Raw genomic sequence first — 21,072 nt, 5'->3', positions numbered from 1 at the left:
ACTATTTGGTTGCCACAGCTTCAGTCCCACCTTCAAAGTCTGTAGGCATGAATATGATATCAACAGACCCTCTTGTGATTGGGAGGGTGATCGGAGATGTTGTGGATCTTTTCTCTCCAACTGTGAAAATCACTGTCTCCTACAACAACAATAAGCAGGTCTATAACGGTCATGAGTTTTTCCCTTCCTCAGTAGCCAACAAGCCTAAGGTTCAGATTCGTGGAGGCGACATGAGATCCTTCTTCACTCTTGTACCATCTTCTTTCTCTCTACCCTCCTTCATCACTCCAATCTTTTCATGCATCTCACTGTTCCATTTCCATGCCTTTCTTTCAGCTCATGACAGATCCAGACGTTCCTGGCCCTAGTGATCCATATCTCAGGGAACATTTACACTGGTATATGACACTCAATATCATATAAAAAAATTAAAAATAAAAATAAAAAAACAGTAAACCACATCTCATGCAGAGTTAATTACTTCACTTGTATTCATTATTGGTTTATGATTTCAAACCCTTCCACTGGGTCGTCTACTTCTTTTTTTTTATTTTGCCTGTAATGGATACATACCATGCATAAAGAAGAGCTTCTGATGCAGCACATGCATTTGCATAGGTGATTTCATCTGAAACAAAGTGTCTGACCATATTTAATAACTCACAGGATAGTCACGGACATCCCTGGCACAACGGACACCACATTTGGTAAGTTATTGAATCTTGTTACAGACACACATGCATAGCAGAGAGAGAGAGAGAGAAACTTTCATAAAAATCTATGGATATGTTTTTCTTGTTTTTAACATGCAATGGAACAGGAAATGAGGTGGTGAGCTATGAAATTCCAAGGCCAAACATAGGCATCCATAGGTTTGTGTTCCTCCTTTTCAAGCAGAAGTGCAGGCAGGCAGTGATGAAAATACCAAGTTCTAGGGACCTCTTCAAGACGAGAAGCTTTGCAGAGGAGAATGACCTTGGGCTTCCTGTGGCTGCTGTGTTTTTCAATGCTCAAAGGGAAACGGCTGCCAGAAGACGTTGAGTAATAAACCAAATGTGCTTATCACTAGCTAGTAAAGCCTATATACCTGTCCACTGTAGTAGTGTCCACCAAATAAGTCTAGGTTTCTAAGGGTGTGTTTCTCTAGTTAAATTCGAACTTGCATGCTGAAACTCTCGTAGCATCAACTCTAACATTCTTATTTCTAGTTTGGTGTGGTTCAGTTTGTAACGATTTAAGTTTCTATTTCACTTTCTCGTAATCTATGTCCCAGTAATTACCATGCAAGCTATTATTACGTCAATTAGTTGCAGTGCATGTCTTAGTTTATTAAGAAACAATCGATTTCTTACCTTTTTAACCTTAAAAACAACCTAACTCAAATATGCACTAGTTGTTAAAATATGTTTGATTCCTGTTACAATGAAAGTTGGTAGGCAATAAATGGGTTACAACTATGGTGTAATAGAAAAATGTTAACGAAATTAATGAGACGAGGTAGAAGTGGTGAAGTTTATAATATGAAAAAGAATCATGTGATATTCTACTTTATTCAATATTTCTATTGATTCAGCAGAGTGGTATTTGCTTTTTTCAATCTTTTCTTTCACTCTTCTCTTTCTTTATTATTTAACGTATAAATTTGATTTGAATCCATAATAACAGACAGCTTTATATATGAGAGTTGTTAATGTAGCATCATGGTACAGTATTTGTACTGAGATGTCAACACCTCTTTATCTCTGATTCTGCGACGAAAAGAAATCAAACGACATCCAAAAATGAGAGGTTATTGTTGTTACTCTAACTTCAAAAACTTGAAGGAATGTGACCTGATTTATTAACTTTATTTCTTTCTCGAAAATGAAACTCCATAATATATAAATCCCACTCTTTAAGGGAGAAGATTCGGAAGCTCACTATACCCTCTGTGTAGTGCAATATTATCCAATAGATAAAAAAAATTTAGGCCTGCGTAGCACACGCCATTTCGAATTTCTGACTCCCTAAAAACCTTAGGCACAAATCTAAACAGTGTTTACCTATAACAAGTAACACTTTATTTTCTACTTTACTTTCGCTGAATTATTGAAATGGAAACTGGATTCAACAAATCTGGTATACAAGGTAAAACCAGAAAGGAAACATGACATATCCTTTTCTTATTAGAACTGAGAAATTTACTTCTCGTCTTCGATCGTGCGAATATAGGAAAATAGTATGTTTCTTTTAAAAAGAAAGCCTTCATTTCAATTTGATAAAAACCTTTTTTTTTTTTTCTGTAAAAAGGTGTTCGTTGTTAACATTTTTGTTGATACTAAACAGACACCTTTAACATTGTCCTTTCGTGAACATTGCATGCAAGCCTGTGCTTAAAAAATGAATGCCAAATTATGTTTTTTGTGATTGATATGTACTTTGATTCAACCCGTATTGAATGATCTCAATGTTCTGAACTTCCAAGGACATTTCCGTTAAAAGAGGACTACGACCTGCAGAAAGCAGTTCTTGTTGGTTGCATCGGAATCAAGCAAAAAGAACCCGTTCAACTATTCACACACCATAGGGCTGAAAATGTGTCTTTTAAGGTTTGACATTATGCTTATGTTTCATAAGCAAATCCACCCATTTTATTTATGTATTCTAATCCGTGACTTAAACCTTTGAAGTAAACAAGAAAGGACTAAAACATGGTTTTAACATGATTTTGATTTCAAATCTTAAAACCATATGCTGATTATTTTGTCTCTAATGAAGAAATAATTACATTTTCAACTGTAAATAATTTTATTAAATTTTAAAATTTCTCATTCAAACCAACCTAGATAGAAATATCACTCGTATGTTTAAGAAATAAATATAGATCATGCATGTCTTTGGCAGATTAAATCTTCAAATTCTTCATGAACTTTCAAAAAAGTTTGTTGACAATTAAGTAAGAATTTTACTCTAGTTCAAACAAATCATTCTCTTACACTCTGTAAACTAATAATATTACTAAATTAAATGATAATTTAGTAAAAATTTAAATTATCCCATAAAAGGAAAAACAATTACTGTTATTTTTCATAATCAAACATTCACCTTTATAATAGAGATTTTAAAAATTATTATCTTATTTTCTAAGTGATAATTAGAGGTATAACTTAAAATTATAAGAGGTAAGCACATTAATTAAAATTAAGACTATTATTAACACATAAAAACTTACATCAAGATCAAAGTCATTTAAAAATATTTAAAATAACGAAATTAAATTTATTTAAATTTCAAAGGAACCAACACTAGAAAAGTTAAGAGAGAAAAAAAGTAGTTTTAGCCAAATTAATAAATAAATGTTGTGGTTACCTGATGAAAGCCGATGGCTTATATATCAGTGACAGCCATGAATAATTGAGTCTTGGGATGCAATGAACATTGCTCTTTCACCAACTTTATAGTATATAATCAATACATGTATTTACTCTGGGCACATTTGAATACGACCAGACAATGATGCTCAAAGATACTATGAACCAACTAAGATGTTATTGTTATTATTACATATTATATATATTATTACAATTATCATATTCATGCTTTCTTCTATCAAATCTAGGGGCTCTTCAACCACTCTCTTCTTCTGCACAAATTACTCACTCATCTAGTTTTTACACTGTTCCTGCTTCTCTGCCATTTCTTTTAGAATCCATAAATTACCTCTGAAAAGTTGATGCGCTGTTCGTTTTCCAAACTATCCACGTTACCGTAACGAATCCTTGTTTCAGTATAGTGTCAGAGAAACAAGGCAGGCAAAATCCTTGTTTCTCATCCCTTGACTCTTTTCAAATTTGTTATTTACTATAAAGATGTGTGTAAGGTTTTCCAAAAGTAATTTAGTTCTTAATAATTGAATTTAATGATGTCACATCAAGTGCATACCATTTAATAGGCTAAGGTTTTACTGTTGTTAATCTATACATACCAGATATAATTCTTCATGTTATGAACAAGGAGGTAACTAATTACTATTAAAAGCATAATCAACCACCTAAGTGTTTCAGAAGTAGGAACTATCATTCCAAACACAATATACAAACATATATACATATATATTTAGTTTAATGATGTTGATTTTGTTACTTACTTTGTATCATTTAGAAGGAGATATAGGTGAGTGGTGGGTAGGTTTTGGATGTCTTGGAATTGGAGAAAGAGTCTGTTATATGTGTACTGTGGATGATGCAAAGGCTAATAATATAGGGAAGAGTATCTGCACTTAGGGGTTAGGGGATACATGTGCATAGCTACTTCGGAATAAATGGTTCTCACTCTAGGTATTCAATTCAGTATGTATCTTCCATATTACTGATGTGTTCGTTTGCGACTGTTTTCGTATTATCAGTCAATGACCATTTGCGGGTAAGAATTATGTTTGGATTAATTGGTGGATTTAGGTGCGACAGAAAGAGAAAATTAGCGAAATTTAGAGATTTTGGAATCTCGTTTCTATGATACGTATGAAAATATATTTTTATCTTTAGTTAAATCAATCTTTCTTCACGTGTATGGTGTTAGAACATTGCTTTTTTTTTTTCGAGACTGTATCAGATTCTCTGCATGAATGATCACACAAGTTATTTTGAATTTATTTGACTCTGATGGTATTGAATGAGCCATTAAATATTTATTATCCTCATGATTGGAATAATTGGTTGGTAGAATGTGTAAGTTATAAGAGGGGAAGAAACTCAATTTCATTTTTGGCTATGGTAGAGAGAGTGGTGGGTTGTCTGAGTGCCCTTCCAGGTGAGTTATTGCCTGAGTGAATTTGTGTGTGCGTGGTTGATGGAGTAATGAAACATAAGTGCTACAAGAATGTGTTTGAGGTTCTATGGTATAGTGAAGGATAGGAGCTATAATGAGATATGGAGTTTGTGGTTGAAGATGAAGTAAAAGGGAATTTAATTGAAAGGTTTAATATTTCGGTAGGTTCCTATTTTTGTTCGGAATCTCAACTAAGTTTCCTACTTTTTAGTGTTTTAGTTGTGTCTTTATTTTTGTAAAATTAAAACAAATAGAAACTTGCCGTCAAATTAGACAAATGGCGTAATTTAAGATGGTCTTACGTGGCATGATGAGGGTATTCTTTAATTTGACGTTGCATTAAAAACGTGTGTGAAATGTATTTTGTATTAAAAGTGGAGTGCAAAGAGAGAAAATCAAATTTAATTAAGGGTAAAGTGGGCAAAACAAATTAAATTAAGTGCAACCCTTTCTCTACAATTAACAAATCGAAATCAGATTAGGGAAAATCACACTAGGAGCTGAGCGACACTGTTTCAGAATCAACGCGATTGAGCGGGGGAACAGAGTCGAGGTCATGTCGCGACTAGAGTAGAGAAGGAGCAACATTCGTCGTACCCTTGAATTGCAGCGACGCATCCTCCTTCCATTGATCACGGTTTTTCCTCAACGAGGAGAGGAGAGTAGTTCGGAGTTCTTGCGGAAGGTCGAGAGGAAAGAGCTTCAAGACGTCGTGGTGGTGGTCGAGGCGAGGGAGGTTATAGTGTGTGCATTTTCAGAGGAGGGAGCGGAGGCACGCCAAGACCTGCGAGATAGGTGAGGTGATAGTGGAAATGAGGGAATTGACGGACAAATTGGTGAAGTGGGACGATTACTTATGAGGTCGAGTTGAGAGAAGGGAAGAGAGGTGGAGGAGGGATTGGAAGCGAGTCTTGTCGGAGAGGGGAAGACTGGTGTTACGTGTGGACCAAAGGGTGCATAGGATGTGGTTCAGTGATTCTTCTGACTCTATGTGCGTTAGGTTGTGAAGTTCTTGCAGCATTTCACTCTCCTCCATCTGCTAATCGTTGCTTCCTCCACACATATCAACATAGGTTTCTTCCTCCCTCCTCCTCGCAGGAGCATGACAAGTCGATTATGTTTACAACATGGAATTCCTCATATGAATCTACAATCTGATTCCGATTTGTCAATTGTAGAGAAAGGACTACACTTAATTTAACTTGTTTTGTCGACTTTGCCCTTAATTAAATTTGATTTCTCCTCTTTGCACTCAATCTTTCAATACAAAGTACACTTCACGCATGCTTTTAATGTCATGTAAGATTAAAAATTACTCTCAATTTGCCACGTAAAGTCATCTTAAACGCCGTTTATCCAGTTTGACAGCAAGCATCTGGTTGTTTCAATTTTACAAAAATAAGGACCTAATTGAGATACCGAACAAATAGGAGATCTATTTAAGATTCTGGACGAAAATTGAAATCTACCGAAACATTAAACCTAATTGAAATTAATTCCATCGTGAAATACAAAATCTAAGACAATTGATTCCCACGATGCCTAAAACCGATTATAATAAGAGTGAAAATAAGAAAGAAATTGATTCTCATGACATTAGAACTTATTCCAAAAATTGGATATAATGTCCGTAGAACCGCTTCCATTTTATCGACAACTTTTTTTTTTTAAAAAAGATTCATTGTTGTTGTCAGGAGATGACGTCATTATTGATTTTTATTAATCATTTTGTGTAAAATTTTATAGAAATCAATAATTAAAAATTAATTTTGTATTTATTAAAATATAATTCAAAATTAACCTAACTTTATCTAATTCGATAAGTATTAATTTGACAATATTAAAATTGTTTTAATAAAATAGTCTATTGATCATATTATATATATATATATATATATATATATATATATATATATATATATTATAAAGGTATAATAGTGATCTTTTATTTTAATTTATTATAACTTGATTTTCTATCTATCGTAACGATCCGAACTTTCACTAAGTTATTTTAAAATGTATTTACTTTCGCTTCCAAATCTTTAAAAAGAAAATAACAAAAATATTACTTTTAAATTCATCTATTTTCTCTCTCTCAAAATTCATTTTCTAAAAAAATACATACTAGAGAATGTGTTACATTTAGTTCTACTTAGTAGAAAATTGTAAAAGTTATTTTTAAATTTTTTGGATAAGAAATTAAATAGAATATCATTTGCCTTACATTTATGTTCGCGTAATTAATCTTTTTAATTAAATGCTATTTTTTTAATCTAATGGTTATTTGTGAATTAAAATTTAGGATTATAAATATGTTTTTCGTCCCTCTGATTTTTTATTTTAGTCTCTACTTAAAACATTGATGGCTTTTAGTCCTTATAGTATTGAAACATGTAATATTAGTCCTTAAAAATGGACTGCGTCAACTTTTTATTGACCTGGCAAGCGGCGACGCTAGCTTCAGTTTTAATTATCTCCCACGTTACTTGTTTAATTTGTGAAATGAGATTAAGTTTAATTTGTGGAATGAGATTAAGTGATTTGTCTTTTCCCTCTCAAGTTCAGATCTGTGAATTGCAATGTCTGTTTGTTGGCTTGTAACCCGAAATACCCACCCCCAAGAACACTCAAGAACTCAGTTCTTCTTTTTCTCTGATCCTGAAGAGGATTTGGTGTCTCAGATTTCCCTCTAACGCAGTAAGAAGAAGGAAGAAAGGGGTGAAGAAGGAGACCGTGATTGAGGAAGAGGATGACCCATCAGCGGCTGGCAGTGGCTGGTTTGGCCGACGGTGAATGACGTCGATGCGATGTGCGACGACGACCAGTGCCCTAGTTCGTGTGAGGAAGGGAGGGGAGAGAATCTGGTGTCGTGGCCGATGATGACTCCGACGGTGAGCAGCGTCACCGGCGCGACCTTGGCTCTTGTGGTCGTCTTGTTGGGACTCTGTGATGTCTTGACCCACTTCCAAACCATCGAAAGTGGCGAACGGTGGGGACAGACGAGTGAAAGAAATGAAAGACTGAAATTTTGGGACTTGTGGCTAAGATTGGGTGGTTTTTGGAAAATGGGTCTCTGAAGGAAGTTGTAGGTGCGTGAAATGGAAGAGTGGGTGAGGAAAGGTTGTATGTTCTGTTGGAGACAGAGGAGGAAAAAGAAGTTGCAACAGCCATGTAGTGTGTGAGAGAGAAAAAGAGTTGCTATTTTTCATAATTGTGTATGGAATTGGAAGTGAAGTGACACCTATTGTTATTCCTGCAGAGTTACTTAGCAGGATAAGGTTCCTTTGCTTGGAAACACTTCCAGAGGATACCGTGGCTCTAGGGTTTGGAGCGTGGATGATGAAACAGAACCCCGTAACTTTCTGCTGAAGAGCCTTGGGCCTGGGTTCTTGGGGGTCACCGATAACAATGTCACCCTAAGCACCCCTAGTGTTGTTGCTAACACTTTTACATTAAGTGGCAGTTCAATTGAGATGATGAAGAAGAAACATGCTTTGCCCCAACTGAGATGACAAAGAAGAACGCAATTTTGCCCCCAACTAAGATGATAAGGAAGAACCTCGCTTAATCTGATTTCAATCACTAACATATTGCCAATTACTTAATCTCATTCCACAAATTAAACAACCAACGTGGCAGATAATTAAGACCAAAGTTGGCATCGTCGTTTGCTAGGTCAACAAAAAGTTGACGCCGTCTATTTTTAAGGACTAATATTACATATTTCAATATTACGAGGACTAAAAGCCATCAATGTTTTTAGTAGGGACTAGAACCAAATATTAGTAATACTTGAGGGACGAAAAGCATATTTAACCCTAAAATTTAAGCCTTGGGTGGTGGCACTTGATTATTGTCTCCTGAGGCAAAAACATACATATCATAACCTGCCAAAAAGAATTCACATCTCACAGATACATTTTATATATGCGCATTCCCTTTTGAAATATTTTGTAAAAATGATTTTCAGATTATTTCTTAAAGAAAAATTTCAGAACAAACTTTTTGAAATTTCCATACGATTTTTATACCTGAATTTTTAGAAAAAAAAAATCAGAATAAAATTTCAAGAACTCATGAAATATGTTCTAGAAAAAACTTTATATTTTAAGATATTTAGAACAATATTTTCAGAACATATATAATTCTGGAATAAATTTTTAGACTAAGAATTCTAGAACAAGCTTTTGAGAACACATGAAATATCTTTAGAAAAGAACTTTCCATAAAAACCTTTTTTCCACAACATGTTTTTTATCTCTCTTATTCCTTTATAGCGTTATTATTTTCTTTTCCTTTTTTTTTCTTTCTCTGGAGTGACGAGAGATGGCAATAGTGGCAGCATCGGTGGTGTGATGCAATAAAAGGGGTATTTTAGTCTCTTTGTGTTAATATGCGGTGCATTTAGTAATGATGGGGTTGCTGGAAGCAAAATTCCACATTTTTTACTACTTTAAAAACCCATTTTTAGCGTAGCATTATTCCAGCCCATTTTGACGGCAGACGATTGTACTATCAAATGGGCACTCCAGCCTATCCAAATTGAATTGTGTTCCAACATTAAATAATATAATATTAACTTAAAATATATACATTCTATATGTTTGGATAAAGGATTTTAAGGAGGAAATTAATTTTCTTTTTAAGGATTTAAAACTCTGTCATAAAAATGTTTGGTTTAGATATTTATGGCAGTAAATTTGAAAATTTTAAAGAAAATTTAATTAGGAATTAACTCAAATAAATCCTCACCCCCACCTACTATAACTTTGATCTAACTTCATGTAGTTCTCATTCATTGTCCACTTTCATCAAAATAATTTCATTTATAATTATATTATGGGTTATTCACTTAGATAATTCATTATTACTTGAAATATCTATATTCTTCTTACACCATTATTAAATACCACTAACATAATACAAATAATAAAAATTTGTGTAGTATTAATATATTATGATCAACTTTCAGTTACATAAACTTAACAATATAAAGTTGTCTATAGAACAGTGAGAATGTCAAAGCATGTTGGTCAAACATAGACAACAACTATGTAGATAAAATGACCCATTCTCAGAACATTATTTAAGAATGTTTTTTCATAGAATAGAATGTGGAAAACCATTTTCAATGGAGTTCCGAGAAAAATTGAGACATTTTTTTCTTAAACAAATTTATAATTAATTTAATAAAAGTATATTAATACTAAAAAAATTTGAGACTTTCTTTTCAAACATAATTTTATACGCAATTGAATAAAAATATATTAATACTAAAAATGGTTTTACATTAAGACTCTTTTTTTTTCCTTAAACATAATTTTATAATTAATTTAATAAAAAATATTAGTACTAAAAGAATTTTAAAGTCTTTGCCTAAAAGAAATGTTTTACCTACTTCATCTTTGAAGCAGTCTTGGTTAACGTTGATTAATTTTAACCTGACGTGAAGTTATGAATAAACTGAGAATAGAGGTAATGTTAGTTTGAATTAGTCAAGCCAAATCAAGCTAATTTTAATTCCATGAATTTGTTTAATCCCATTCTTTGTGGATTTGATGGGTTATGTTGAAAATAGACGCTGAAGTTAATGATGAAAGTAAGAAGTTATAACATATTTATGTTGAAATTTTAAGGATCGTTATAATTATATATTAGTGCATACTATACATACATTTATTTTTCTATTCCTTTCCCATTCATAAGATCCACCAAGACTTGCTCCTTCAATTACGCACAACTTTTTTTTAATCAACCAATTAAGAATTTCATATGGAAACTTAAGGATCTCATTACTTCCTTTCATGGATCACACTTCAATTATTTTTAAATTCTATAATAGGAGTGCTGCATAAGTTTGGAAAAAAAATAGAGTAAGTTTGGATCAAACTATTTATATGGTTATTCTCGTCCCATTTCAACAGAAACACGTACCATTGCACTTTGAGCATTTTTCAATCTAAACAAAACACTAAACACTATCGCAACATTTTTTTTAACTATTTAGAATGTAAGAATAGATATTAATAGATAATCCATATAATAACTTCAACAACGATAATTAAAATGTTGTCAAAACGGTCATCTGAATAATCTGGCTCATCACCGGTTGATGAATTAAACAGAATGACTTACTGACTTATTTAATGACAAGTTTTTTTTTTTCAATTTAAAAAAATAATAATATTTTTCTAATTCAAATATAAATAAATTTAAGTGCAAGATGCAAACTTTAGATATAATTCAAAATTAAAAAACAAAATATAATGCAATCCAAAATCATCTTAAACACTTTAAATAAGAATCCAAAATCAAATCCAAAAAACAAAATAAATAAATATTCAACATTGATAATTTTTGTACCACATATCCGTTTATAAGATTATAATCTTAAATGTATGAGTTTGTAATATTTTGTTCTAATAAAACATATTTTAATTTATTATTCTAATATTAAGTTAGAAGATAGATTTTAAGACTAACTCAATTTTATAAAACTAGTTGGTAAAATAAAATTTATAGTCACTTATATATTTAAATTCATCTTAGTTTTATTCTAATATAGACTTCAAACACACCCTAGGTTGTAATTGGATAATTCGAATAATTTTTCTTTATTAAAAGAATTAGGTAAATGAAATCGAAATGACACTCTATGCGGTTCATGCATACCTGCGTTAGTTGTCTCTCATCAATCGATTCTCTTCCTAATATAATCACTAATTGTGACACTTATATTTTATATTTGCAAGAATATATTAAAAATGAGAAGGAACAAATTTTCAAAGCAATAAATTCTATTAAAAAAGTTAATTATGGAAATTGAATGACATATATAACCTGCTTTATCTTCGATACCCAATAATGATATAAAAAAAAGGCACACGTAATAATCTTTGATTTATAATTAGCATAATTAAAAGTACTTTAGCATTGTTAATTAATTTTCAAAAGAATTAATTAATACCTATCTTCCTTTTTATTTTTCTTATATACCACAATGATTACGATCTTATTAAAGTTTAGTAATGAATATATTATTTGACAAGTGTAATCAGGTAATGAAATAATTTACTTTCTAATAAATAAAAGCTATTTATTATATATATATATATATATATATATATATTAAATTGTATTTTTGTTTCATAATTATTTATTTATAAAATTATAATAATAGTTAAAAAAATTATAAAATCATATTTTCTTTTACATACCTGACTTTGAGATATTAAGGATATAGTTATACCAAATATTTCTAACAAATTATTGACAAAAAAGCATGATTTATAAGTTATTTTTAAAAAGAAATTTTACAATAACGATTATGTAGTTTAAAATTAACGATTTTTATCAAATTAAAAGAACTTTATGAAAATTTTTAAAATTTGAAAATATTTTATAAATTTAAGGAATGATTCAAAATTATGTCAACATTAAAGAGAAGAAAACAAATGTTAACATTTGGATTTAAAAACTATAGTGATCGTGCATGCATTAACATCTTGTCGTTTATGTTTATTGAATAATATATTCAAAATTGCTATCTTCTTAAACGAGTATTATTTAGAGATTATACTATATCAATGTTTAGCATCACATCTCAATGAAAATAGAAATAATTTATATAAAAGAATGAACAAGAGTCCACTAATTGATCAAAGGCAGGACGAAAATTCAGTAAAATACAAGAATTTTGATAAGATTGATAAAGGAAAACTAAAAATCCTCATAAATATGGAATCTACCTTCAAGAGTCTAATTTATAACAGCATTTTATATAAGTTGTAAATAAACCAAAAATTTAAATAAATTTTTTAACCAGTAACAATTTTTGTATTTTTAAGAAACTTTTCATTAAATTGTTTTGTTCATTGATTAATCAAAGTTTATATTTTTTTTCAATTGAGTCTTTGTTCCTTAATATTCTTGTTAGTGATAGTTGTTATTTTATCTATCATTTTATATTCACGTGAAGTTTTGTGATTAATATAAAATACTCACATGTAAAATTTTGTGATTAATATAAAATATTCACATTTGAAGTTCTGTGATTAATATAAAATAAAATTATGATTCATATAAAATAAGTAATAAGTGACTTTTATTAAAAACATATTTAATTACGAAATTTTCATACAATTAAGGACTTTTGTCATTATTGAAAATAATATAAAACATTTCTTATTTCTCATTAATTACAAAATTTCATATTCCTTATATAGTTCAATTGATTAAATGATTTTTCTAGTGTCTATAGTGGTGACTATGTCTTTTCTAATCTTTTTCTTTCTTTCCTTTTCCTTTTCTTTTTTTCTTTTGGTACAAAACTTTGGGACAATCCTATTGTTTCTTCTCAATATATTTATTACCATTAATAAAAAAATTGACAAAATAACAATCACATCATTAAATTAATGAAAAGTTAAATAATAAATGTAAACAAAAATTGAGTACAATAAACAAATAAAAATTAATAAAAATAGCTAACTTGGTAAGAAACTTTGAACTTAATTAGTTATATTCTTCAACAATCCTAATATGCACTTCTAGTTTATTACTGTTCAACTGTTGAGAATCTAAGTGAGTTTAAGTCACATATTAGATAGATATGAGAAAGTAGAGCATTGTATAAAAATTAAAGACTCATTAATTCATTGTTTTAAGATTTTGAGTAAAGATTTTGAGTAAAGATTTTGAGTAAAGAGTGGTGCCAATTCTTTATACAGTTGGACTCCAATGTTATTCGATAATCCACAGGTAATCTTCTATTCAAAAGACTCAACACCTAACACAAGATTTATTTACACAGTATAATTGGATTCTTTGTGTATATATCTACATTATGCAAAAAGTTTTGAATAAATATGACATTACTTTAAAAAATGCTTAAGTAAGTTTTAAATTAGCCGAAAGAGTGGTCACAGGAAGGTATGAGTGTGACATGAAGCCAAAAAGAAAAGGGGTGGCTAGCAGTAGTATACATGTGTACAAATCCAACACTACCTTTCAATTGTCAAAATCCTCACATTAACATACCAACTCAGAATTTCTTTCAACATTACAAGACCAGGACAATTAGACAAGACCACTAATTCATTTCTTGCCGCTAATTACTGACTAGCAGTTACATTGTCAATTAACATAAACATCTTCAAACGATTGATCTTCTGCAAAGGACACTTTTATGTATATCAGTATCATCTCTCGTGGGACAATAATACAAACATACATATAAACAAGACAAACCACTCAGATTTTGATTGATGCAGGTTAATCTTTCTGATTCATGATACCCATTTTCAAGGATTATTCAGTGAATCATTCATTGAATTTACCACCTAGCTACGATCATATACATCTATATAAACTTTCTTAAACTGTTGTAATCAATTGGTACGTGAATGTACTTCGAGTCAGATTTTGGACCGGTTCGCTATCAAACACGGAGAAAGGTTAAGGTTCGAACAAGAACTGAACAAAAGGGTGTTACAGTTTCAGTTAAATGTGGTGATCAATCTCGACAGAATCATAAAACGACATATATCTCAGTGGCGTGAAGCTTGGTAACCAAGTGTGGTTAACTTGTTACAAGAATGAACTGTTTTAGGGTTATAGTAATTTTCTGATCTAAACTGGGGAAAGTTACCTCAGTTCAGATAATTTCTTCAGAGAAAGTTGCATTTTCTATGGGAAGAAAATTAATAGAAAAACTTATAGAAGATACATGGTCATACATAGATATTATGATCGATCATATATTCATGTATATAGACAACATATGCATCCATAGTAAATAAGTGAAAGTCAAAGAATGATAGTAACTGCTAAGAAAGCCTGTGAAAGCATTTGTCGTTTAAGAAAGTGATGATAGTGTTTTGTCGGTGAGAACCATTATGCTCTTCAGACTTCATCACTGATCAGTTCAGCTTACGCTTCAAAATCTTCAGTACTATACTGCTTAATTTGCAGAGCAGCATGTCTCACTTTTTATACCATAATTACTTTTTTTCCACAATCAAATGTTGTAAAATACTTAGAATGAGGTTAGTCATGCTGTGATCATCATAAATTATATCAAGAGAGTGGTAAAGAAGTTGAAATTAGTTAATATACATATATTGAGTTTATTAAACATAATTTATATTTAAATTCAGAGAAAAAATAAATATTTGAACGTGGCATTTGTCTGATAAAGATCTGTTGTTGGATAAGATTTGTGTAACACAAGTTTAAGTTATGGAAAAATATATGTGATACATATAGACTTATTTCAATCTACCATTGTTTTTAAATTATTGAATACATAGTATTAGTATTATATATAATTAGTTAATTATAAAATTTAAGGAATAAGTTATTATAATTGTATTTTCTAGAGGATTAAGTTGGGGTCCTGTACAAGCAACAAAGCTTGGTTTTTTAAGAGGGAGAAGCTTTGAAACTAACCTTCCCCAGAACTTTTCTTTTCATTCTTGAACAAAACTCAACTAATTAATAAGAAATAATTTGGATTAAATATGGTACTCAGTTATTTAAATTAGCATATACTTGTAGAAGTCATGATCAACACCAAGAATTAAGCCTGAATTATATTCGTTTTTAATGATTGATGTATGAAACTTAACCAACATGGCACGTACTATTGTTGGTGTTGTTGGTTTACACAGCACATATATTATAAAACACTACATAACATACTGTCTAGGTCCTCGTAACATTGTTCGTCATTTCTAATACTTTTTCTCAGTTTAGGTATTGACCTAATGCGTCTATATGTCTGTTTTCATCCTCTTATTTGAAATCATTTGTTTAAGGTCAATGTGTGAGAAAATGTGGGCACGTGAGTCAAATTCCATTGTATGTTAGAAAGAGAATATAAAAGGATAAACTCGTTCGCTTCACATTGTACCAATTACCAAGTAGTAGTTCAGCTCAGAGTTCATACTGTTCTAAGATTCTTTTCTACTAAATTGGCTGTTCCTGTTTTGCATGTCATTTTCTATCCCCACCAATTAGTCTCCCTTTTTCTCTCACCAAAAAGAAACAAACAAAGGCCAACAGAGGAGAAAGAGAAAAAGTAAGGGTGAAAAATAAAATTAAAGAGAAAAGAAAGCTTGATTTCATTGATCAATAAGTGCAGGCTTTCTTTCATAAAGTCTGGATATAGGCCTTTTTCTGAGTAGAGAATTTCACAATTCCTTGGAGTCTCTTTGAGGAACATGAGTTTTAGAGAGTGCAATGTAGAAAACCAGAATCTGTGTCTTCAAACCCCAACTTTCATCGAGTGGCTCAAACCATCTTCTTCTGTAATAAGTTCAATATCATCTCCACCTTCTTCCTTGGCTCGGCATGATCAACTTTCTCAAGAAACGATCCAGTTTTTGCCCTTCGAGGAAGACCATGAAAAGGATGGCTTAGAAGTGAAAGAAGAGAAGCTGGAACAGGTGACTGTGGCTTTGCACATTGGATTGCCTCACACAGTAGACCCTGAAACTGATAATCATGAAAAGAAGATTATCCATGTAAAGGAAGAAGAACCCTTGAAGAAAAGCTTCCAGGGTTGTTCTTTTAACCAGGAGAGAAGATTTTGGATACCAACTCCTGCACAGATTCTTGTCGGACCGATGCAGTTTGCTTGCTCCATATGCAGCAAGACCTTCAATAGATATAACAATATGCAGGTTAGTTGGTTCTCATCTTCTGCTTTAAACAACACACAAAGATTTTCTATTACTTCCACATAAATTAATTAACTTGTTTCTAAACAAACACCTAATTAAAACTACGAATTATGCAAGGATCTAGCTTTCAAATAGAGTCTGGGAACTTAGAATTAAGTATCTCGTTACTGCTTATAACCTACCACATACTTTACACTTCAATTTCGTCTCCATCTAAGTACCATAACAAAATAGAATCTAACACCAGTTCAACAGTAAGTTGGGAAATGGAATCTTTTGTTTTTGTATTGTATCTGAAAGAACAGCTCTTTTGGAACGTTGTACCGTTTGAGATTTATAATAATAAAAAATTGAAAAGTTGTGTATGTATCAGTTTTCTTCACAATATTCACAGACATTCTGGGAAAGGGTAGGTTTTAAAACAAAATAATTTCGTTGTTAGCAAGCAGTTCTATAGCAACTAAATTCTATGATATCATAATTAGTATGTGAATGAATATGTTTGTCACTTCATTTCAATTAGTATTCCTCTAAAAACTATATCTTGAGGACAAATATCAGTGCCCAATTTAAATTAAGGGAATTTGCAGTAATTTCCTGGTGTTCATCGATCTCTACGTACTCAGAATTTTTGAATACCCTATCCAAGCCTACCTGAAGTAGGAGTTTTTCATGATAATGATGATGATGAAGAATAATCATCAAGATGAAAACAATCATTCAAATGAACTTTTATGGCTATATAAACATGACTGTTAATGACTGTCTTTTCCTTTTGCTTTCTTTTTCACTTTAACAAATTTGAGCTATGGCCTATTGCCCCGCCATCACCACCATCTTCAACTTTTAGCAAAAGGCTCCTTTTAAACCATAGGATTTCAAAGGGAAATTGAACTTCCATATCTTCATGCTTTTCTCCTTCTTTTTTTCTTTTCTCTTTCCATATGTGCATTGTTTGTCCTTTTTGGTTGAAAACCTCATCACTATATACAGCTACCATAGGAACTAGTCGTAGGTGTTTGAGGCATGCATGCAGTGTAGCACTATATATGCCATGGCAAATTCTTTTGAACAAAAAAAAAATATTATTAAGGGAAGAGAAGTATATTTTCTTAAAGAGGTATTATATATGCATCTCTATTAATTAGATTACTAAAAATCACTTTTCTTTTTCTTTTTGATTTTTCATTTATTTGAAAAATGAGTTAACAACTAATTAATGACAATGGCCACTGCTTGTCCATGTAAAGGCCAACATTGGTAGGTTATATTAGTGGATGGAAATCATTTGTTCTCCATTCTTTTGTCTTTCAAATTAAAAAGCAATTTTTTTTTATTTGTTAGAAAGTATATTTTCTTTTTTGTTTCTAGTTTGTTTATTTACATGCTAGCTTTTAATTACTCAAAGAGGCAGAAAACAATATAAAGAAAAGGAGGACAGATGATTTGGATCCCACATAACCATGCTTAATTAAGGATTATAATTAGATGAGCCTAATTTGAAGCAAGTTTTTGGGATCATTTACAAAATGAATATGTTAAACAAACTCATCTATTAAGGACGGTTATTCATTCATTTTCTTTAATGATTTTTTTTGTCTTAACGTTTGCTATATATATATGTATACATATATCTTTTTTTCCTTCTCTTCACTCATATCTTAAATTTGACTCATAAATTTATCTGTGTAAAATGCCTCCAACAATACTAAATGAAAATTTTCATCAAAAAATTTAAGTGCTAATCACATTGTTTTCATTATTTCATTATTTAAAATATACACTAGTTCAGCCATGTAGTTAATATATCATGAATTCTGTCTTAAAAATTGAAACATCTGTTTTAAGGATGTTCTTTGATCATATTATGATGAATTTAACAAAATCCTTAACAATTTGCAGATGCATATGTGGGGGCACGGATCCGAATTTAGAAAAGGACCAGATTCACTTAGAGGAACACAACCAGCAGCAATGCTAAGGCTGCCATGTTACTGTTGTGCCCAGGGTTGCAAGAACAACATCAATCATCCAAGAGCCAAGCCCTTGAAGGACTTCAGAACTCTCCAAACCCACTACAAAAGAAAGCATGGTGCAAAACCATTTATGTGCCGAAAGTGTTCAAAATCCTTTGCAGTTAAAGGAGACTGGAGAACTCACGAAAAGAACTGCGGAAAGTTGTGGTATTGCACTTGTGGTTCAGATTTTAAGCACAAAAGATCCCTAAAAGACCATATTAGATCCTTTGGAAAAGGCCACTCCCCACATCCTTCTCATGAGAAAGAATGCGTTACTGGATCTGATGAAGATGAAGTTCCTCATACATGATATGATATGTAATGTAACATGCTATATATATATATATATATATATATATATATATATATATATATATATATGTGAAATATATAGGTTTTGACTAAATTAACTCAAGGAAAAATGAAACTAAACAATCTCATGATTGGTGCAATTCATCCATGTATACAGAGAGAGTTGCACCAACTATCTATATCATAAGATGGCTTATGTTCATTTTCACTTGAAATAAGTTAGACGATTTCTGTATAAATAGGTTTATTTATATATCAAAGAGTAGTACTACTAAGTGTAGCAGATGTTACTGCTGCATGCCCTTGTGCTCAGTAACAAAAAATTCTCGAAATCACTGAGGGATATTAGGGAGCGGTTTGCTACCGAGCACTTGCAGGGTGTGATGGTGTGCATATGCATTAGTTTGCTTTGTGGTTAATTAATAAGATTATGGTTCTTCAAGTGATGAAGCATATGATTTTCCTGATAGCTGCAGAAACATGTTGAAGTTTTCATATCTTTTCAATGAAGAAAAATTATATCCTTCGTTACAATAAGGTAATCTTACATCAAGAACTTCTTTATGTCGTTGAAATCTTTGAACAGTATTTTGATATATCACATCCTATTAAATGTAACAATAATATATTGGTTTGAGTTTACTTATGTTATGGTGTCCTTCACATTGAGAAAATCAGTATTCAGGAACAGGAAAAGAGGATATAGAATCATTTGTAATAATTAAGCAGAAGATATTAGCGTCTGCAAAGGATTTTCACAATCCTTGGTACTTTTTACGAATATGATTATTAATTGACCCCTCGTGTGAGGAACAACGAAAACTGCACATATAGAAAGCTGTCATTTATCCTAATAAAAGTTTAGGACAGAAAAGAGAAAGAAAAAAAGACACTAAAAAGCTTATCAGTGGTAACATAATTGACTGAACAGTGAATAATTAAGATGGCTCGGCCGCAAATTTACTTGCTCAATGTGAAAACTCTGTGATCAAATATAGATACTCATATAGCATATATGCAACTAGGTTTTCCTTTTTCCTTTTGTCGTACTTGTTCCCATATATTCTGTCTTTCAGCTTACATCTTCAAATGTTGTTCAACCTTAGAAATTGTATATTATATATTTGTTTCTAATTAATACGTCAATATCAAGTAGCTAGAAGCTCGACATCAACTGATGAATATAAAATTAGAAGTACTCAACTTCATTTTCGTGTCATATTTTATTAGAAAGTAATTTTTTAAGCCTAATCAAACCAAACAATACCGGTTTAAAAAACGAGATTTGCACCTACTTATATATTATGAATTAGTTTTATCTTTTTAATCGATGTGAAACTTTCAACATACTGAAATGATTTATTACGAAAAAACATCCAAAATCAAAATGTGGTGTTTAATTACAAGTGTATTTTGGAAAAGAGAGGCTATGGTGTTACAAGAGGCTCTTTTTTTTCTCACAGAAGACATGGTGATCCTTAATACACGTGAGGAAGAAAGAGAAAGAGAAAGAGAGTAAATTTATAAAAGGGTTTGGGATTTGGATTCTTTTGAGGTAGGATTGAGGAAAGCAGAAAAGTGGTAGGGAAAATGGGAGGTTGTATTTGGTTTTTTTGAAGATAAGGGACCTCCACCATGGTTTGTCGGGTAAAACGTTGGAGTTAGAAAGATGAGAAAACCATCATCTTTAAACTTCACCAATTTAGCTAAAGAAGAATGTATTTTTAATAAAAAAATTTTACAACTTTTTTATCATTGTTTATATGGTAATTTGTGATTGATCTGTTTTAAATATATCAACCAATAAAATAATAACACATAATCGGTTATCAAAAAATTATTAAAAAAATTTGTTAAAATGTTATGGTGCTTACCCAAAATCTACCACTTCCCTTTCACACTCAAAACTATATCAGATCAACTTAATATCATTCATGCAATATTCTATCCCTATTTATCCAATTTCATAATGTGAATGTGTTTGATAAAACCAATTAATTCTATCTTACTCATTTATAAACTACTTTCTTTAATAAATAAATAAATAATTCTCTATTTTAAGTTTAGAGCTGACAAGAGATGATATTTTTAATTTAGTTCAAATTAAAAAATACTTAATATTATAGATTAAAGAAACTAATGTTTTATAACACAATTTAATTATGTTGAAAACTGTATAAAAAAAGAAAATTATTGTAACAATATAGTTTAAAACATAAGGGATAAAACATCTAGTAAAAATTTAATTATAG

The 21,072-nt window shown here is 31.0% G+C and overlaps 2 protein-coding genes across 2 annotated transcripts; both read left to right on the top strand.

Annotated features, from left to right (window-relative positions):
- On the top strand, positions 1-1,251 carry LOC106758862 (CEN-like protein 2). The gene is made up of 4 exons (XM_014641862.2): positions 1-251; positions 337-398; positions 667-707; positions 821-1,251. Exons 1-4 carry the CDS (start codon positions 48-50, stop codon positions 1,039-1,041), a joined length of 528 nt encoding a protein of 175 aa, XP_014497348.1. The 5' UTR covers positions 1-47; the 3' UTR covers positions 1,042-1,251.
- A 14,672-nt stretch (positions 1,252-15,923) lies between these two features.
- LOC106758979 (zinc finger protein WIP3) lies at positions 15,924-18,833 on the top strand. The gene is made up of 2 exons (XM_014641994.2): positions 15,924-16,490; positions 18,393-18,833. The coding sequence occupies exons 1-2, from the start codon at positions 16,029-16,031 to the stop codon at positions 18,816-18,818; spliced, it is 888 nt and encodes a 295-aa protein (XP_014497480.1). The 5' UTR covers positions 15,924-16,028; the 3' UTR covers positions 18,819-18,833.
- Positions 18,834-21,072: the final 2,239 nt, after the last annotated feature.

The sequence above is a fragment of the Vigna radiata genome, chromosome 4 (assembly GCF_000741045.1).
Source record: "Vigna radiata var. radiata cultivar VC1973A chromosome 4, Vradiata_ver6, whole genome shotgun sequence".
NCBI lineage: Eukaryota > Viridiplantae > Streptophyta > Magnoliopsida > Fabales > Fabaceae > Vigna > Vigna radiata.
Note: the sequence above shows the minus strand (reverse complement) of the source record. Positions and strands in the feature narration are given on the sequence as shown.